This window comes from Bufo bufo, chromosome 3 (assembly GCF_905171765.1).
Source record: "Bufo bufo chromosome 3, aBufBuf1.1, whole genome shotgun sequence".
NCBI lineage: Eukaryota > Metazoa > Chordata > Amphibia > Anura > Bufonidae > Bufo > Bufo bufo.
Genome location: NC_053391.1, coordinates 672,282,219 through 672,300,269, shown reverse-complemented (window position 1 = coordinate 672,300,269; position 18,051 = coordinate 672,282,219). Strand labels below are relative to the sequence as shown.

Sequence of the window (18,051 nt, the reverse complement as noted above, 5' to 3'; positions counted from 1 at the left end):
CTTGACCCCTGGAGTGGTTCCGCAGTATGGGTGGCAGTTTTGACTAGTCCTACTTTAATACACTTAGATTCACTTAGATTTAAGACATTTAGATTCATACATTACCTACACTGGCACAAATGCGTTGCCAGTGACCAACTGTCTGTGCTCAGTCCTACGCGTAACCGTCACAAGTGCATGAGGAGCTAAGGATGTGGCTGCGAGGTCCGAGAGGTATGTGGGGGTGTGGGATCCGGGAGGGGGGCCCTAATTTTTTTTTGCTATGGGGCCCAGTCATTTCTAGCTACGCCCCTGATAAGTAGTATAAAAAAAAGTCACCTTACTGATCCCCACCATTCCAATTCTGACATTTCCCAGTTTCCTGCCAGTCTCTGCTTCTTACTCCCTCTCCATACAAGGGAAATGACCGCTCAACCAATCATGGCCCTCAGTGGTGACCTGTGGTGTCACTTCCTGTGGAGAGGGACTAGGAATCGGATATCAATGGAGGACCAGGAAATTTGTAAAGGGAGTGGTGGGTGATCAATAGTGTTGATCGTGAATATTCTAATCGCAAATTTTTATCGCGAATATTGGCATTTCGAGAATTCGCGAATATCTAGAACAGTGATGGCTAAGCTCCGGAACTCCAGCTGTGGTGAAACTACGACTCCCAGCTTGCTCTATTTATTTCTATGGAGTTCTGAGAACAGCCAAGCAAGTGTGCATCTTGGGAGTTGTAGTTTTACTACAGCTGGAGTGCCGGAGGCTAGCCATCACAGATCTAGAATATAGTGCTATATCTTCGTAATCGCGAATATTCTAGTTTTTTTTTCATCAGTACCCATGATCCCTTATTGCTTCTTGCTTGTGGGCCAATGAGAAGGCTGCAATATCTTTGACTTTAGGAGTAGTGTTGATTGCGAATTTTCGTATTGCAAATTTTTATTGCAAATTTTACGATTGCAGATTTTCGCAATCAAGAAAATAATGACTGGAGATCACGAATACTCGAATTCGCGAATATTCACCCAAATATTCACGAAATATCGCGAATTCGAATATTGCCCCTACCGCTCATCACTGGTGATCAGTGAGTATCACTTATTGATCAGATAACCCTTTAAGCCACAGAGAAAATTCAATTTGCAGCGAAGCCAAATTTCCTTGTGGTATCGAATTGATTTTCCCTAAATGGTGGAAAAAAAAAAAAAATTGTACTTACTTTGTCCATTTGAGCTCGAAGAGCCAGCTGCTGCCATTTTGATTGAATTTCTCACACGAAAACCGATCCCCGGTGACGTACGACGTCACCACGACGCGTGAGATTTCGTGCTAGAGCTTGAATCAGGATGGCGGTGGCAGGCTCTGAGGTAAGTTTTTAAAATTTATTTTACACTGTGTTATTGCTGCGATCAGCTATGAATACGGCTTCTGAGGGGTACAATGACGGGGGGCGGCGCTATCGCTGATCCCTGTCATTGCACCCACTACTTACAAAGAAATGCACTTTGTGATGAAGTAATTAGAATTTTTTTGTAAAATTTGGCGAAGCAGCCAAATCGAATTTTTCAACACTTCGTTCATCACTAGTTATATACCCGATCCCCTGTAAATAACTTTGTTGACATAGTGCAGTACCTGCTTTAGCATGAAGATGGCGCTTGAAGAAAAGTTTTTTATTTTTTTTTATTTTTTGTTAATCAATTCTTACTATAAAGTTTATTATACTTTGTGACTGTTCTTGGTTCTGAAGGTATAACCGTAAATCTCTCTTATAGAATGGTGTTTGGTGTCTTAGAAAAGGACAAGATGCGACCTTGGTCCAGAGAGCAACGTTCCCTTCAACAGATGAGTCATCCGGAGGAATCATTACCGCTGCCGCAGGAGGCTTAGTGGATTTTATTTAACAATTGAACCAAGGCAACAACTACAACAAAAATATATAATAATACAAATTAGGATTTAAAGCAAGCAGAACAACTAGCTATTTTGGAGGAATTCATTTGGGGTTTTACAATGTCCGGCTCCACGGATTGCATGAGGTCGCTCTCGCTAGCAATGATGTGCTTCACCAGACACCGGGAGGCCTCGTCAATGTTTATGTTCTCCTGCGAAAACAGAAAAATCAAATATGAGAATTTAAAAATGAAAATATCTGTCCAGATAGTGACATAATAAAAGGAAAGATACAATAAAAGGGGAGTTAACCTTTAATAATGACCCCCTGTAAGACAAGGAACATGAAATATTAGAAGTTTCTCATAGACTACTGTACATTGATGTATCCATCTTGTAGCTCTTAGCATCATATATATAAATTTAGTTTGAGTTTAGTTTGTTATTTACTACATATTTACTAATATTATGTAGTATCCCAGACCTAAGGGTGTGAAAATCTGTATATACAGTAGTTTGCATTGTTATGTATTTTGTATTGTTTTTGTAATACCCCGGAGTGGTATTACCATTTCCTCACTCTGCTAATGTCTCTAATGGGCTAACCATAATGTCATCGTTGTATTTATTCCAGGTCCTTCACATTGTGCATTCATAATGTTGCTATGAAACTTTTATGTTTATGTAATATGCCTGGTTCACCAGCAGGTGGCAGCGTATATGGCAGAGCTATCCTTAGATGGAATTTACCATTCCATTTTCCCTCTTTTGGGCAAAAGTGGACTAGTCCTGTTTCCTACCAAAGTGAGGGGTTGCAGTTCTAGATTGTTCCAGTTTAGACTCGATAGTGGAGCTGCTGCAGCAGAAGTCTCAAAAGGGAAGTAGCTCCTAGAGATCTACAGACAGAGTGTCACGAGGGGGTCAGCAGCCAAAAGCACCCCACTCCAGACCTATCAGAACAGTCCTAAAGTCCAGCTACCAGACTAAAGCCAAGTTTAGCACAGTGAAGAGAGAAAGCAGAGTTATCAAGTTTGCCTGCCAGTATATGCCAAAGCCTGGAACCAAGAGAAAGCCTGAATATTGTCTGGATACAAGTTGATGCAATTAAAAAAGTAAAACTGTTGAACTTTATCAAGGTCTGGATTCTATTTATTCTTCATCTCCACCATTACTATTCACCTTTACTGCTTTGGAGCCAAGCCCTGGGGAGCGACGGTATCCAGATAGGAGCACAGTGACACAAACAGAGATTGTTAGGGCCACACCACTCTGCATTCTTATAAACCTGGGACACGATTGGCCCTTTGGGGCGGCGCATTGCATTTTATTGTTTTCTGGCCTTATCTTCCAACAGGATATGGGTGGCAAGGGTTGACAAGGAACAGGGCTAACCCTCTGTTTCTCCCCTCTTGGTAGGATTTGGGAGTTCCTGTCCAGAAACAGAAGGGAGGGGAAGCACATAGCAGAGCTCCTGCTCCTATTACTGATTCTCCTCAAACCTGCCTCAAGTAACATTTTGAGATGCTAGACAGTAGAGTAAACTGCTACAACCAGCATAAAATACACTGCTGCAAGGTGAGGGACTACAGCCAAGACACCCATCACCTAGAATATTACTAGGCTAGGAACCATCTAATTGCTAAATTGCCACCATACAACCTGCCTCCATATCCTTGCTGGTGCCAGAGAAGAATTGCGCTAGTAGTAGTAGTAGTCTTCTGCTACTGAATGTATTTAAAGTTCTATTTTGCACTTAGTAAAAAGACTTTGTTACGTTTAACTCTGGCCTCATTCTTCAGTACTATAAATTGACTGCTTCAATCGCCAGAGAGGAACGTACAATGTGACACAACACTTCATCAGAGCCACTACCACTCCCATCCCCTGCACTGGCTTCCCCAGGCAGTGTAAACTGAGAGGGTCAATGTATGAAAGGTTTAGTTCCAGAAAATAGAGTGATTTTGGCTGCTCTATTGGTGGAGTAGTGTCATTTTTATTACATATTTTATGTGGTTTGTGTCATGCCCGGTCTTTTGCATTTACTAAGGGGCTGGTGGTTGTTTTATGGGCAGAGCTGCATCTTTAGACAGATTTATCAAGTGCAACTTTTTAAAAAGTCTCAAAAAAGTTTCACGCGTGTTAGCCCAGCGGTCCGTGCCGGCGCTGCTGCCCCTAACCGCGGGCAAGGGTGCCGGGCTCCCTCTTGCCCTGCCGCCATGCGCCGTGCTGACAAGCGCGGGCAGCAGATAGCTTAACTATGGTATCTGTGTTCCATGCCAGAGTTTCCTTCCTGCTGAAGACTTGTACTGGTGTTTGAAGTTGCATAGGTGTGTCTCTCTCCACCTATGAAGCCGCACATACACATCCTCTGTGTCACCAGCCTATGGCTGGATTGCAGCAGATATTTATAGGCGCTTCCTACCACAGGAAGATCACTGAGCAACCTCATGTTTTAGCTTGTCTAGCACCATGTGTTAAGGTGTCTCTCTTGTCTGCTTCGCTGTGTACAGGACCTTGCTTATTGAACTCCTGGACTTTGCCTGTTTGCCGCCTGCCTCTGACCTCAGACTTCGTTTATGAACTTTGCCTGTTTGCCGCCTGCCCCTGACCTCGGACTTCGCTTATTGACTTTGATTGCCGCCTGTCCAGACCCGGAACCTCCTGGTCACGTAAGTCCCCTCGGTGCGTGCACCGAGTACTCTGACCCCCTGGACAGCTGCCACTGACTCGGGGACTGCTCTGGAGTAGCCCCTGGCAACTACCCTAATGGACAAAGCCTATCCTCACCATCAGAGGCACTAGTGAAGACCAGATAGTGGCTTAGTTACGCCCCTCCAGAGTATACCCAGTCAGTGGCGCAGTGGGTCCACACCCGCTTGCATAACAACGTGTACTCCAGTTCCTCGGTCGAGTAAAAACTGACAGCACAATTTTAATAAATAATAAATATTAGAAATTTTGATTGAAAAATCACCAAGGTAACTCATCGAACAGATTTAACAAATGGCAAGCACATAAACAGTATTCAGAATATCATTTACATAGGACTGCAGCAAAACCTTCTACATCATGTACAGATTTAAGCAGGACTGCAGAAAAACCTACTACATCATCTAGAAATTTACATAGGCCTGCAGCGAAACCTACTACATCATCTACAGATTTACACCGGACTGCAGGAAAACTTACTACATCATCTACTAATTTACATAGGACTGCAGTTAAAACCTACTGCATCATCTACTAATTGATTTTCCTTTGAATCCAGAGGAAAAAAGCAGTCTGGTCTGAAGCTGCTTGGGAGCTGCACTTATACAAGCAGCAAGCAACGCTTGTGAGCGTTCACGTGTTTGATTTCAAGTGTGTGTTTGTATTAAGCGTGTGACTTTAGATTACGTGACTTGCAATTCAGGGACTTTAGGAGGGGACTACTGTAAGGCCCCTTTCACACGGGCAAGTTTTCCGCGCAGGCGCAATGCGTGAGATGAACCCACACTGAATCCGGACCCATTCATTTCTATGGGGCTGTGCACATGAGCGGTGATTTTCACGCATCACTTGTGCGTTGCATGAAAATCGCAGCATGCTCTATATTGTGCGTTTTTCATGCAACGCAGGCCCCATAGAAGTGAATGGGACTGCGTGAAAATCGCAAGCATCCGCAAGCAAGTGCGGATGCGGTGCGATTTTCACGCACGGTTGCTAGGAGACGATCGGGATGGGGACCCAATCATCTCGTCATGTTTTTTGCCTGGATAAGATGCGGGTGCGTTGCGGGAAAATGCGCGATTTTTTCCGCACGAGTGCAAAACATTGTAATGCGCTTTGCACACGCGTGAGAAAAATCGGCATGTTTGGTACCCAAACCCGAACTTCTTCACAGAAGTTCGGGTTTGGGTTAGGTGCTGGGTAGATTGTATTATTTTCCCTTATAACATGGTTAAAAGGGAAAATAATAGCATTCTTAATACAGAATGCATAGTACAATAGGGCTGGAGGGGTTAGAAAAAAATTAAAAATAATTTAAATCACCTTAATCCACTTGATCGCGGAGCCGGCATCTCTTCTGTCTTCTTTCTTCAGGACCTGGGTAAAGGACCTGTGATGACGTGATGAGCGCAGTGACGTCACCACAGGTCCTTTACCCAGGTCCTGAAGAAAGAAGACAGAAGAGAAGTCGGGCTGCGCCATCAAGTGAATTAAGGTGAGTTAATTTTTATTTATTTTTTTTAACCCCTCCAGCCCTATTGTACTATGCATTCTGTATTAAGAATGCTATTATTTTCCCTTATAACCATGTTATAAGGGAAAATAATACAATCTACCCAGCACCTAACCCAAACCCGAACTTCTGTGAAGAAGTTCGGGTTTGGGTACCAAACATGCCGATTTTTCTCACGCGTGTGCAAAGCACATTACAATGTTTTGCACTCGTGCAGAAAAAATTGCGCATTTTCCCGCAACGCACCCGCAACTTATCCGGGCAAAAAACATGACGCCCGTGTGAAAGAGGCCTAAGTCAGTTTCTTATCACTGCACTGTATTGTATCTAATCCCCATTAGTATGTGTTCTATTATTGACAGCGCAGTCCAGTGCACATGTTCTGCAGTCCTGGAACAGCCGTTCGAGGTGCATATGTTTGTTCAAAATGTGAGCAAATTGCCCGTTTGGAATCGCACATTGAGTATCTAACCGGGCGAGTTTCAACACTGAGAAGCGTAAGCGTTTGGAATTTGGAAAAGAGTTTGCTGCTCACTGAGCAGGCACTCTATGGGGTAGATGTGGTGGAGGGTAGTAGTATAGAGGCTTAGGATCAGGAAAGTGAGGTAGCTAGCTGGGTAACAGTTAGAAAGCGGGGTAGAGGGAAGAGTGCCAGGGAGGCTAGCCCTGATCTGACACACCCCAACAAGTTTGCAAGTTTGGCAGATGAGGGGGATGTCAGTCCAGGAATGGCACTGCCGCAGCCGGACACTTCCTCTGCCAGTCAGTAGAATGTCAGCTCCAGCAAGCAGGGGACCAGGAGAGCAGGGCAGGCCAGATGGGTGCTGGTAGTGTGAGACTCAATTATTAGGGGTACATATAGGGCGATCTATCACAAAGACCAGGATCGTCAAATGGTGTGTTGTCTTACTGGCGCTCGAGTTCGACACATCGCGGATCGGGTTGACAGATTACTGGGAGTGGCTGGAGAAGATCCAGCGGTCATGGTCCATATCGGAACCAATGACAAAGTTAGAGGTATATGAAACATCCTAAAAAAATGATTTTAGGGATTTAGGTCACAAGTTTAGGGCAAGGACCTCGAAGGTAGTGTTTTCCGAAATACTGGCTGTACCACGAGCCACACAAGAAAGGCATTGGGAGATTAGGGAGGTTAACAAGTGGCCCATGAACTGGTGTAGGAAGGAGGGGTTTGGGTTCCTGGAGAACAGCTACAGGCTCTATCGTAGGGACGGGCTGCACCTCAATGGGGAAGGGGCAGCTGTGTTGGGGAGAAAGATGGCTAGAAGGTTGGAGGTTTTTAAACTAGGGACTGGGGGGGAGGGGAACTACACTATAGGAGGGGAAGATAGTGCAGATAGAGACCGGGGGCAAGGTAGTGGGACTGGGGGAGGAATGGAAGGAGGGACTAGAACAGTTCAGAAGGAAAGGTGTAGGGTAAAAATATACATAAACCTCTCAATTGTATGTATACTAATGCCAGAAGCCTGACTAATAAAACTGGGGAGCTGGAATTAGTGATGTGTGAGGAGGACTATGACATAGTGGGAATAACTGAGACATGGCTGGATGATAGCTATGACCGTGGGAATAACTGAGACATGGCAGAATGCTTACTATGACTGGGCGGTTAACATACAGGGTACAGCCAAGAACAATAATAAAATACTAATAGGAGTTTATTATAAGCCACCTAATATACCACTAAAAGAAACCAATCTGGATAAATAGAAATGTAAAGAAAGCAATAAATGACAAAAGGAAAGCATTTAAATCCCTAAAACAGGAGGGTAGCACGGAAGCACTGAAAAACTATAAGGAAAAAAAATTGAATATGTAAAAGACAAATAAAAGCGGCCAAACTAGAGACCGAGAGATTAATTGCCAAAGAGAGTAAAACTAACCGTAAAATGTTCTTCAATTATATAAATGGTAAAAAGTATAAATCTGAAGGTGTCGGCCCTTTACAGAGTAATGAGGGGGGAGTCGCAGAGAGCGACGTGGAGAAAGCAAAGCTGTTAAATATTTTTTTCTCCAATGTATTCACTGAGGAAAATAAACTGTCAGATGAAATGCTGAATAAATATATTCCCAATTAAAAGTGTCCTGTCTGACCCAGGAAGAAGTACAACGGCATCTTAAAAAGATTAAAATAGACAAATTGCCAGGACCAGATGGCATACACCCCCGTATCCTAAGGGAATTAAGTAATGTCATAGCCAGACCCTTATTTCTGATATTTGCGGACTCTATACTGACAGGGAATGTCCCACAGGATTGGCGCATGGCAAATGTGGTGCCAATATTCAAAAAGGGTCCAAAAACAGAGCCTGGAAACTATAGGCCGGTAAGTTTAACATCTGTTGTGGGTAAACTGTTTGAAGGTTTTCTGAGAGATGCTATGTTAGAGCATCTTAACGGAAATAAGCAAATAACGCCATATCAGCATGGCTTCGTGAGGGATCGATCATGCCAAACTAATGTAATCAGTTTCTATGAGGAGGTAAGTTCTAGACTTGACAGCGGCGAATCAATGGATGTCGTGTATCTGGACTTCTCCAAAGCATTTGACACTGTACCACATAAAAGGTTAGTATATAAAATGAGAATGCTTGAACTGGGAGAAAACGTCTGTAAGTGGGTAAGTAACTGGCTCAATGATAGAAAACAGAGGGTGGTTATTAGCGGTACACACTCAGATTGGGTCACTGTCACTAGTGGGGTACCTCAGGGGTCAGTATTGGGCCCTATTCTCTTCAATATATTTATTAATAATCTTGTAGAAGGCTTGCACAGTAAAAGGCCTCATTCACACGTCTGCAATTTCATTCCACGGACAAGAATAGGCATATTCTATTAGTGCCGGCGATGTGCGGTCCGCAAAATGCGGAACACACATTGCCGGTGTCTGTGTTTTGCGGATCCTTGGATCCGCAAAACACGCTACGGACGCGTGAATGGAGCCTAAAATATCAATTTTTGCAGATGACACCAAACTGTGTAAAGTAATGAACACGGAAGAGGACAGTATACTGTATATATATATATATACTACAGAGGACTTATAAACTGCATTACTATGTTACATAGGACTGCAGGGAAACCTACTGCATCATGTAGAGATTCACAAAGAACTGCAGGAAAACTTGCAAATCTACAGATGATGTAGTATTGGACTGTAGGGGAACCTACTACATCATCTACAGATTTACAAAGGACTACAGGGAAACCTACTTTGTCATCTAGAAATTTACATAGGCCTGCAGGGAAACCTACAACACCATCAACATATTTACATAGGACTGCAGAGAATCCTACTACATCATCTACTACTGATTTACATAGTTTTGCTGTGAAACAGACTATGTCATCTACAGATTTATATAGGACTGCATGAAAACTTACTACATCATCTACAGATTTACATAGGACTGCAGGAAAACTTACTACATCATCTACAGCTTTACATAGGCCAGAGGAAAACCTACTACATCTTCTAGAGATTTACTTAGGACTGCATGGAAACCTACTACATTACTGATTTACACAGGACTGCAGGGAAACCGACTGCATCATCTACATATTTACACAGGAGTGCAGAGAAACTTACATCATCTACTGATTTGCATAGGCCAGAGGAAAGCCTACTACATCATCTACAGATTTACATAGGACTGCAGGGAAACGTTCTACATTATCTAGAGATTTACATGGGACTGCAGAGAACCCTACTACATAATCTACGGATTCCCATAGGCCTACTGGGAAGCCTACTACATCCTCTACAGATTTACATAGGGCTGGAAGGAAACCCACTGCACCATATAAAGATTTACACAGGACTGCAGAGAAACACAGTCACTAATTAACTCACTGCACAAAAAGGAACAGTTAAAAGACGAATTCAGCTCTGCTACATGTCACATATCAGTAAAGTTACGTCTCAATAATCACAGGAGGGTGTCTCGAGGCCAGGTTCCCAGATTTCACAGCTCCATAACATATCATTTTCAGAGCTCTGTGAAAATCGAATCAATTCAAAGAGCCAATTGGAAGACGGCGCTTCCCAGCGGGTTACCTGCCTAACGGGAGATTAGGAATGCAGAGCTGAAAATAGTTCATCACAAGGGTCAGGGAGACCTCGGAGATTAGGGATGTCTATATTCCCAGTGTGGGGGCTCGGATCTTATGTAGCTCATGTGGACGTATCTTTTTCTGGAATTAGGATACAGCCACGCGGTGACAGCAAGTCCCAGAAACTAAAAAACATGTGTGACTTGTCTCTGCACCAAAACTGCACAGAAACCGCACATAAATCTGCACTATTTATTGTGAGTTTTGTTATGTGGTTTTTGTTGCAAATTTTCTATTTATGTTAACAGCCCCATTGAAGTCTATGGGGAAAACCGCCGTCCAGAAGGTGCGGAATCGCGCAAACAATTAACATGCTGACATTTTAATATCCGAACAACAGGAAAAAAGAAAATTGGCCATGGAATCTATCTAATCTCCTGCACTTTGCTGGTGCTGTATTATGAATGTGCAGGTACCCTTAGGGTAGGGCTACAAGGTCACATTTGATCTAATCATTGTCAATGGTGTCGCAATTCAAAACATGACATGCTACGATTACGATGCCACAGTCACGAAAACCCAGACTTGATGGATTTTTCTGTCGCAGGTTCTCAAAGCCAAGTGACAGTTCTAAAAAGTCGCGCAACAGCAAGTTGCAGACAAGTAGCATGTACTTTTGTGTTGGGCGACTTTTCTGTGTTTTGCTGTCCCGCGACACATGTTTCTACCTTCCCAGGTTGGGTCAGTGATTTCATCGTCCACCACCTCCTCTTCCACTTCCTCACTCTGCTCATCCTCCTGACTTGTTAACCTAACAAGAACATCACATTGACAAATGTATCTCATCCTCATCATCAACCTCTTGAGACACTAATTGGCGTTGACTTATTGGCAACTGTGTCTCACATCATCATCATCATCCACCTTGTGAAACACTAATTGCCGTTCCCCATCTTCTTCTGACTGTGGATGCTCAAGAGTTTGGGAATCAGTGCACAAGATCTCCTCATGTCCCTCTTCAAGCGGGCTTGGCGAGAGGCCCAAATCAAGGAATGGTGCTGAAAAGAGCTACTCTGATATCCGAGTGTGGGATCACTTGTTTGCCAAGACTCTCCATGGTGGGAGGAAGGAGGATCAGGGTAAGGATTCTGTTGACCAGACTCTTGGCTACTAAGACTGGACTTGGTGGAAGACAGGGTGGTGCTTAACTGACTGGAAGCATTATCTGCTGCAATCCAACCGACCACCTGGTCGCACTGGTCTGACTTCGAGAGTGGTGTCATGTGCCGCCCTGCAAACTGGAACATGAAGCTAGGTATCGTGGATGAGTGTTTTTCTTGTGCTCTGGCAGCAGGCACAGTTTTACCGCGCCAAGGGCCACGGCCACTGCGTGCACCATCAGCAACACGGCCACTTCCCCGTCCCTTACTGCTCGCCTTGAGCATATTAAATGGTATATATGCTTGCAGGTATGTCACACGTACAGTAGCGCAGGTTTTGTAAGTGTATGCGCAAATAAATTACACTGAATGTCACAGATATTTAGGATGCGCAAACGTTATACAGGAGATGTAGCGCAGGTAATGTCGTTGTCACCAGTGGCCAAACAATTGCGCTGAATGTCACAGATATTTAGGATGCGCAAATGTAACACAACAGATGTAGCAGAGGTTGTGTCACTGTCAAGCAGCGGCCAAACAATTGCACGCAATTTAGCACAGGTTGCACTAATAATATATATTGCAGCCAGATAAAACAATAGTCCTTAAAGGATTTCTGTCATCAGAAATGACGTTATGTAGCTGACTGACATTAGCGATGGGCTAATGTCAGCAGTACATAGCAGTGTGCTTTATAAGTCTCTGCCTGACGCCGTTTCTTAAAATAAACACTTTTAAAATATGCTAATGAGCCTCTAGGTGCTATGAGGGCGTTGCTTCAGCACCTAGAGGCTCTGTCCACTCACCCTTTGTCACGCCCAGGTCCCGATTGACTGGCGAGTTCTCCTCTTCGTCCAGTAAATCCCGTTTACTATTCGGCGCAGGCGCAGTGAGTGAAGGACGCGCTCCTGCTGCTGGCCTCACTCACTGCGCCTGTGCCGGCTTCACTCACTGCTTCAGTGAGTGAAGGACGGCGGCAGGCAGAGACTTATAAAGCACACTGTTATGTACTGCTGACATTAGCCCATCGCTAATGTCAGTCAACTACATAGCGTAATTTCTGATGACAGAAACCCTTTAAAAGGACTTTTGGGTCTCTAACACCTTTCACCAGTAAACCCTGCCTAAAAAAAAACAATTCCTGTCCCTACACTATCTGTCTCTTCTGCTGCAGCTCCCCCTGACTAAGACTGAGTCGAACCACGTGTCATCAGGTGCTATATAGCACCCGATGACGCAATCTAGCCAGCCAATCATTGTAATGCCAGTAACCAACATGACTACTGCATTACAGTGAGTGCCAGTACCCCCGCACACGTTTATTGGCTGCGGGGAGGAGACTCAAGCATCGCGCTCGAGCACATGCAGTGTTCGGCCGAATACTGCGATGTACCGAGCATTGCGATGCTCGAGTCAAAATGGTGTTTGGCCGAGCATGCTCACCTGCTCACCTAACACTAGTTCATACAACTTTCTGGCATGTTCTGAAAGAAACAATTTTTTTTTATGTATGAACAGCCAGCCAGTTCATAGGCTTATTGCCAGGACCCCAATAGCATACATTCCGCTGTAAACACTGATCAATTACCCCCCTTTTTCTTAAAGTTGGAAATTTTCAGAGATTTCAGTGCATCAATATACCCATGTTATTGAACGCATTGTATTATAGTAAGATAGTATTTGATTGACAGCACAGTTGCAAAGCATTTCACTGCAATCACATGGATACCAATGTTTGCATTGTAATACTGTAAGACACCGTGTAGTTACAGCGAAAGCATTTTACTACCAAAAACTGGATAACTATACCCGTGTTAGTGAATGCATTTTATAGCAAAAAAAACTGCATTACCATACTTATTTGAGTGAAAGTGTTGTATTACTTCACTATATTGTGTAGTTACAGCAAAAGCATTTTACTACAAAAACTGCATTATTACTATTATACATTGTCAGTACCAGCGTTCAGTGTGTCTTTAGTAATTAGTAAGGGAGGCATTTAATTGCACCTCTGTCTTTAAATCACTTGCAATTTTGCTAGTACCATTTAATAATCTGTGTACAAAACCTGTGACTGTTCATTTATAGGCCTTATGTTAAAATGAGGCCTATAATGGCCCATGCCTCATCATCTGAGAGTTACAATGTGAGTAGTAGTGAAAACAGCAGTAACAGAGGGGGGCCAAGGAGCCCACAATGACATATCATAGTCTGATAAAAGTGTCGGGGAGGGTGAGGACTATAACGACGACTGTGTGTTGGGAAGGACTTGGGAACATACTGAAGTGCTGAGAAACTGGTCAGCTCAGAAACTGGTGGTGCTGCTGATGCTGGAGGTACAAGCTCGGCTGCCGCTAGCTCTATTCAAGTATCTTCCATGTGGCAATTTTTCTTCTCAGTACCGACAGACAAAAGCACTGCTTTGTGCAAGATATGCAACATAAAAATATGCTGACTTGCTACAATTGTTACCTCTGTGTGCTATCAGGCATTCAATGAGAGGAACAGCAGACTCTCAGCTATATGTATTATACTAATTAAATGCAACCTCCTTCATTCCACAGGTTTATTTTAATTAGTGTGATACATACTATATAGCTGAGTCTGCTCTTCCTTTCATTTGATGCCTGATGGTACACAGACGTAGCAATTGTAGTAACACAGTATACGTGTGGGTTCCACTCTCCTAAATTTAGATGCCCATATGACATAGAGATAGGTATTAAATAGAGTAGGTTCCCGTCTGGATTCGGGTCACCTTGTCGTGGTGGGTGGGCAGTTTTTTTTTACCAAAATATATTTATCATTTATCAAATGGGGTATTAGTTTATATATAGATTTTGCATTTAGTGCTTTGACAGTGACTGTTATATTCAGTTTTTTTCCCATTGCGTTAAAGAGCTTAAAAGGGGGGAGGGGAGAAAAAAGAGCTTTAGATTTAGGTAGACTCGATTCGGCCACAAATCAAATATTTGGAAAAATTCAACGAATTGGAGACAAACATTAAACGAATTTCAAGAAATTCACTCATCTCTACCTGGATCCAGCTAGAAGAGACTGGCAGTAGAGCCAGTAGCCAAAAATGCCTGTTATTCAGCACACCTGTACTTATGGCAGTCCCATTTCAACTCCTTTAGTGAGGGTCACGATACTCAGCTGTCCCAGGACTTGGGTGCCTTTACTGCTCCCGTCATTAATTATCTGGATAATGTCTTGCGAGAGGGGAGCTAGACCAATTGGGATTAGTACAGGGATTAAAGGGTTGTCCATTAAGGCAAAACTTTTAGTAATGTGCTCAGAATGGTGTAAAAAAATAAGGATCGATACTCTCTTCACTGACCTTTTGCTGCTGCCGTTCTGACACTTTCCAGACCCCTGCTGGCCTCCACTTCCTGGTTTGGGACTTCACACACAGGAAGTGGTGGGAGATGACTGCTCAGCCAATCACTGGTGGTGATTAGAGATGAGCAAAGTTTTGAAAAATTTGATTCGGCAACTTCGCTTAAGTTTGCCAAGAAATTCGATTTTTTCCGAATTCGGCATGAATTGCTATAAATCAGGTATACCCAGGCCACTCTGCCTTAGGGTACAGCCAGACAGAGCAGCTGTGCTGCAGGCAGGTTGCGGCCCTTCTGTGGTAAAGAACCGTGCAGCCAATTAGCCCGCAACGGCCTTTAATGTAATAATGAAGACCGCACTGTATAGTCCTTCTTCATTGTTAATGGCCACTCAGCACCTGTAATGCACCTTTTAACAGGGGCTGTTGCTGGTATGGGGTTTGTCTGGTTAGGTGGGGGCACAATATGCAAATTATTGCTGTTCTGGCCTGCAATCTCCTGCAGGTTATTTGACAGTAAACACAGAAAATTAATAATCTCTGGCATACCCACTTCTCCAACCCCAGCGCTCTCCTGTCCTACAGGTGGGAGACCTTCTTCTGCCATCTTCTTTTCCTCCTTTTCCACATCATCTAATATCGATGAGAATATGTCATCAGAAACGTCTAGTTTCTCCTCTCTCTGCATCTTGCTGACTTTTTTTGGACATGGATTGGAGACCACAAAGGATGATTTGGAAGAAGTAAAGCCAGCAAAGGGGTGCGGAATGGATGGTATTGGTTGGCACGCTGGCAGTGGAATAACAAAGGCATCCATCTTATTGGTATTGCATTACATTTACGGGTGATGTAGGAATAAGTAAATGTAAGAATAAATAAATAAAACTGACACAGAATAAGTCTCCCTGCAATCTCTCTGCAGTCTCCCTTTACTGTCCCGGCAGTCTCCCTGCACTCTCCCTATCCAATATTCTTCTATTAATAGTTTTCAGCAACACTTTCCCTAGTGCATGAGCACTTTCCACATCTCTCCCTATGCTCAGTTCACCGGACAATGTCGGAGACCGCACATGACGAGGGTTTTATAGAGCTCTGACATCACAGGGGATGGCTATCTGCGGATTGGCTGGCTGAATGGCATTATGGGTGATCTTGAGTTCCTGGGATTTTTACTTCCACTTTGTAACACGTGCAGCTGTCATTTTCGGAAAAACCACGAAGAGCAAGGAAATTCGTATTCGTTGCAAATCAAAGTTTTCCTAAACTGTGGACCGATTTCCAATTCGAATGCTTCGCTTCATTCAATACTAGTGGTTATCCACATCAACCACTGATTGGCTAAATGATCATCTCCTGCCATTTCCTGTGTGCTGAGTCAAAACCAGGAAGTGGTGACCAGCAGGAGCCTGGTAAGCATCAGAACGGCATCAGTCAGATTGGTAGGGGTACTGATAATTAAATTTTTTTCTTACACAGTTCTGAGAACTTTACTAAACATTTTGCTCTGCTGGACAACCCCAAAGAATATTTGGTTGAACCAAAGGTTTGGTAACGTAAGTAAGCAGGAGTTGGCATTTGGTACTGTAGGGGAAGTACTGGAGAGTAGTCAAATGAGCCAAGTTTTAGGTGAGGTGGTCAAGCAGAGACAGGTATATGGTACTGTAGGAGTATTACAGAAGAATAGTCAAACGAACCAAGGTGTTGGTGAGGTGGTCAAGCAGAAATGGGTATGTGGTACTGTATGGGTAGTACAGGACAAGGTTTTGGTGAGGTGGTCAAGCAGAGATAGGTGTATAGTGCCACAGGAGTAATACAGAAGAGTAGTCAAACAAGCCAAGGTTTTGGTGAGGTAGTCAAACAGAGATGAGTATGGAGTTCTCTAAGGCTAGTCCAGGAGACTAATCTAATGAGACAAGGTTTTAGTGAGTGGTCAAGCAGAAATGGGCATATAGTGCGATGGGGGTAGTACAGAGTAGTCAGACAAGCCAAGGTTTTGGTGAGGTGGTCAAGCAGGGACGGTTATGTAGTATCAAAGGGGTAGTGCAGAGCATTAGACAAATAAACCAAGGTGTTGGTGAGATGGTCAAGCGAAGCTCAGTATGCAGTACAAAATAGTAGTCTTGGAAGCCGTTACAACAGTAGTTTAGGATAAAAACACAAGCCAGAGTAGCGGCACAGAGGCCAGTGTATTGCTCATTGTGAATGTTCTTGCAGCTCTGTGCCCTCCATCAACCAGCATGCCTGCCAGTCCTGCCAAGAGAGTCCGCATGGACTGACAGGTCATCGAGATGTAGCTGGTCCACAGCTATGTGACTGCATCACAATTGTGATAGAGTAAGAAAAGTATGTGAGCCCACCATGAACAAAGCAAGCGTGACTGAGGCTTTAAACGTATTGTTTGTTTCAGCTGTTGGCTGCCTCTGCCACCAATGATGTGAACACCTGTGTTACCAGAAATACTTTCGTCACCTCGTTCCATTCGTGCCTGGAACAATGGAGAGGATTTTTATAGTAACCATTGTTTTCCATCTCCTTCTCCTGATGAATCCGGCTCTCGGTAATTCACAGCTAAATTTACAGTACTTTGTAATCAGCAGACTGGATGTGAAATCAATAGTCCTGGGTTTCATGAACGCTCGGGCCTGTTTATTGGTAGACTACACGTCGGCTGCTTGTTTTACTGCGAGCGTTTAGCAGAAACATGAAGATTAAGAAGCTGAGAATAAAAGATGCCAAATTCCAGACTAGCACAGGAATGTAAGAGGTAGCGGCATTTTAGAGGCGTATTTTCAAAGGCTGCTAGCTTTTACCACGAAAGGAAGCTTGCTTAATGCAAACTTATATTGCTTCCTTTGACTTCAATAGGAGTATTAAATATTGCTTATGTAGATAATAATGAGCCTCTAGGAGCAACGGGGGCATTGCTATTACTCCTAGAGGCTTCACTTTCTCTGCATCTGCCTCACCCTCTCCACTTTGTGCCAGGCATTATGATATTTTCATTGCCTGGCCCTGTCAATTAAAGTGCACGGCAGTTGCAGAGAGAGCAGAGCCTAGGTGTAAAGGTAACGCCCCCGTCGCTCCTTTGCATATATTAAAACATCATTTTTTCCAGAAATTAAGGCATATCTGAACATGGGACCAACACAGATGCCTTCAGCTGCACATGCAACAGGTCAGCCAGTTGTATAGGTACAAATCTACTGACAGATGCCCTTTAAAGAATAAAAGGATCCCTTGTGGCCTAGGATGGGCTTGATGGAAGCATCCCTGATGGTCTAGTGTGGTAAAAGAGTTAATATCTGTAAAGGGGTTAAAGGCTATGTACACCTTTGGGGGCATTTTTATTATTATTATTATTATTATTATTACATTGTACT

General features: G+C 43.6%; 1 protein-coding gene across 1 annotated transcript in view; it reads right to left on the bottom strand.

Moving 5' to 3' along the window:
• Window positions 1-1,847: 1,847 nt before the first annotated feature.
• Window positions 1,848-18,051, bottom strand: part of RAB38 (RAB38, member RAS oncogene family) — a 63,528-nt gene continuing 47,324 nt past the window's right edge. The window contains exon 3 of the mRNA XM_040422643.1: window positions 1,848-2,090. Within this exon, the coding sequence (XP_040278577.1) occupies window positions 1,938-2,090 (153 nt within the window). The 3' untranslated portion in view covers window positions 1,848-1,937. The remainder of the gene's footprint in view (window positions 2,091-18,051) is intronic.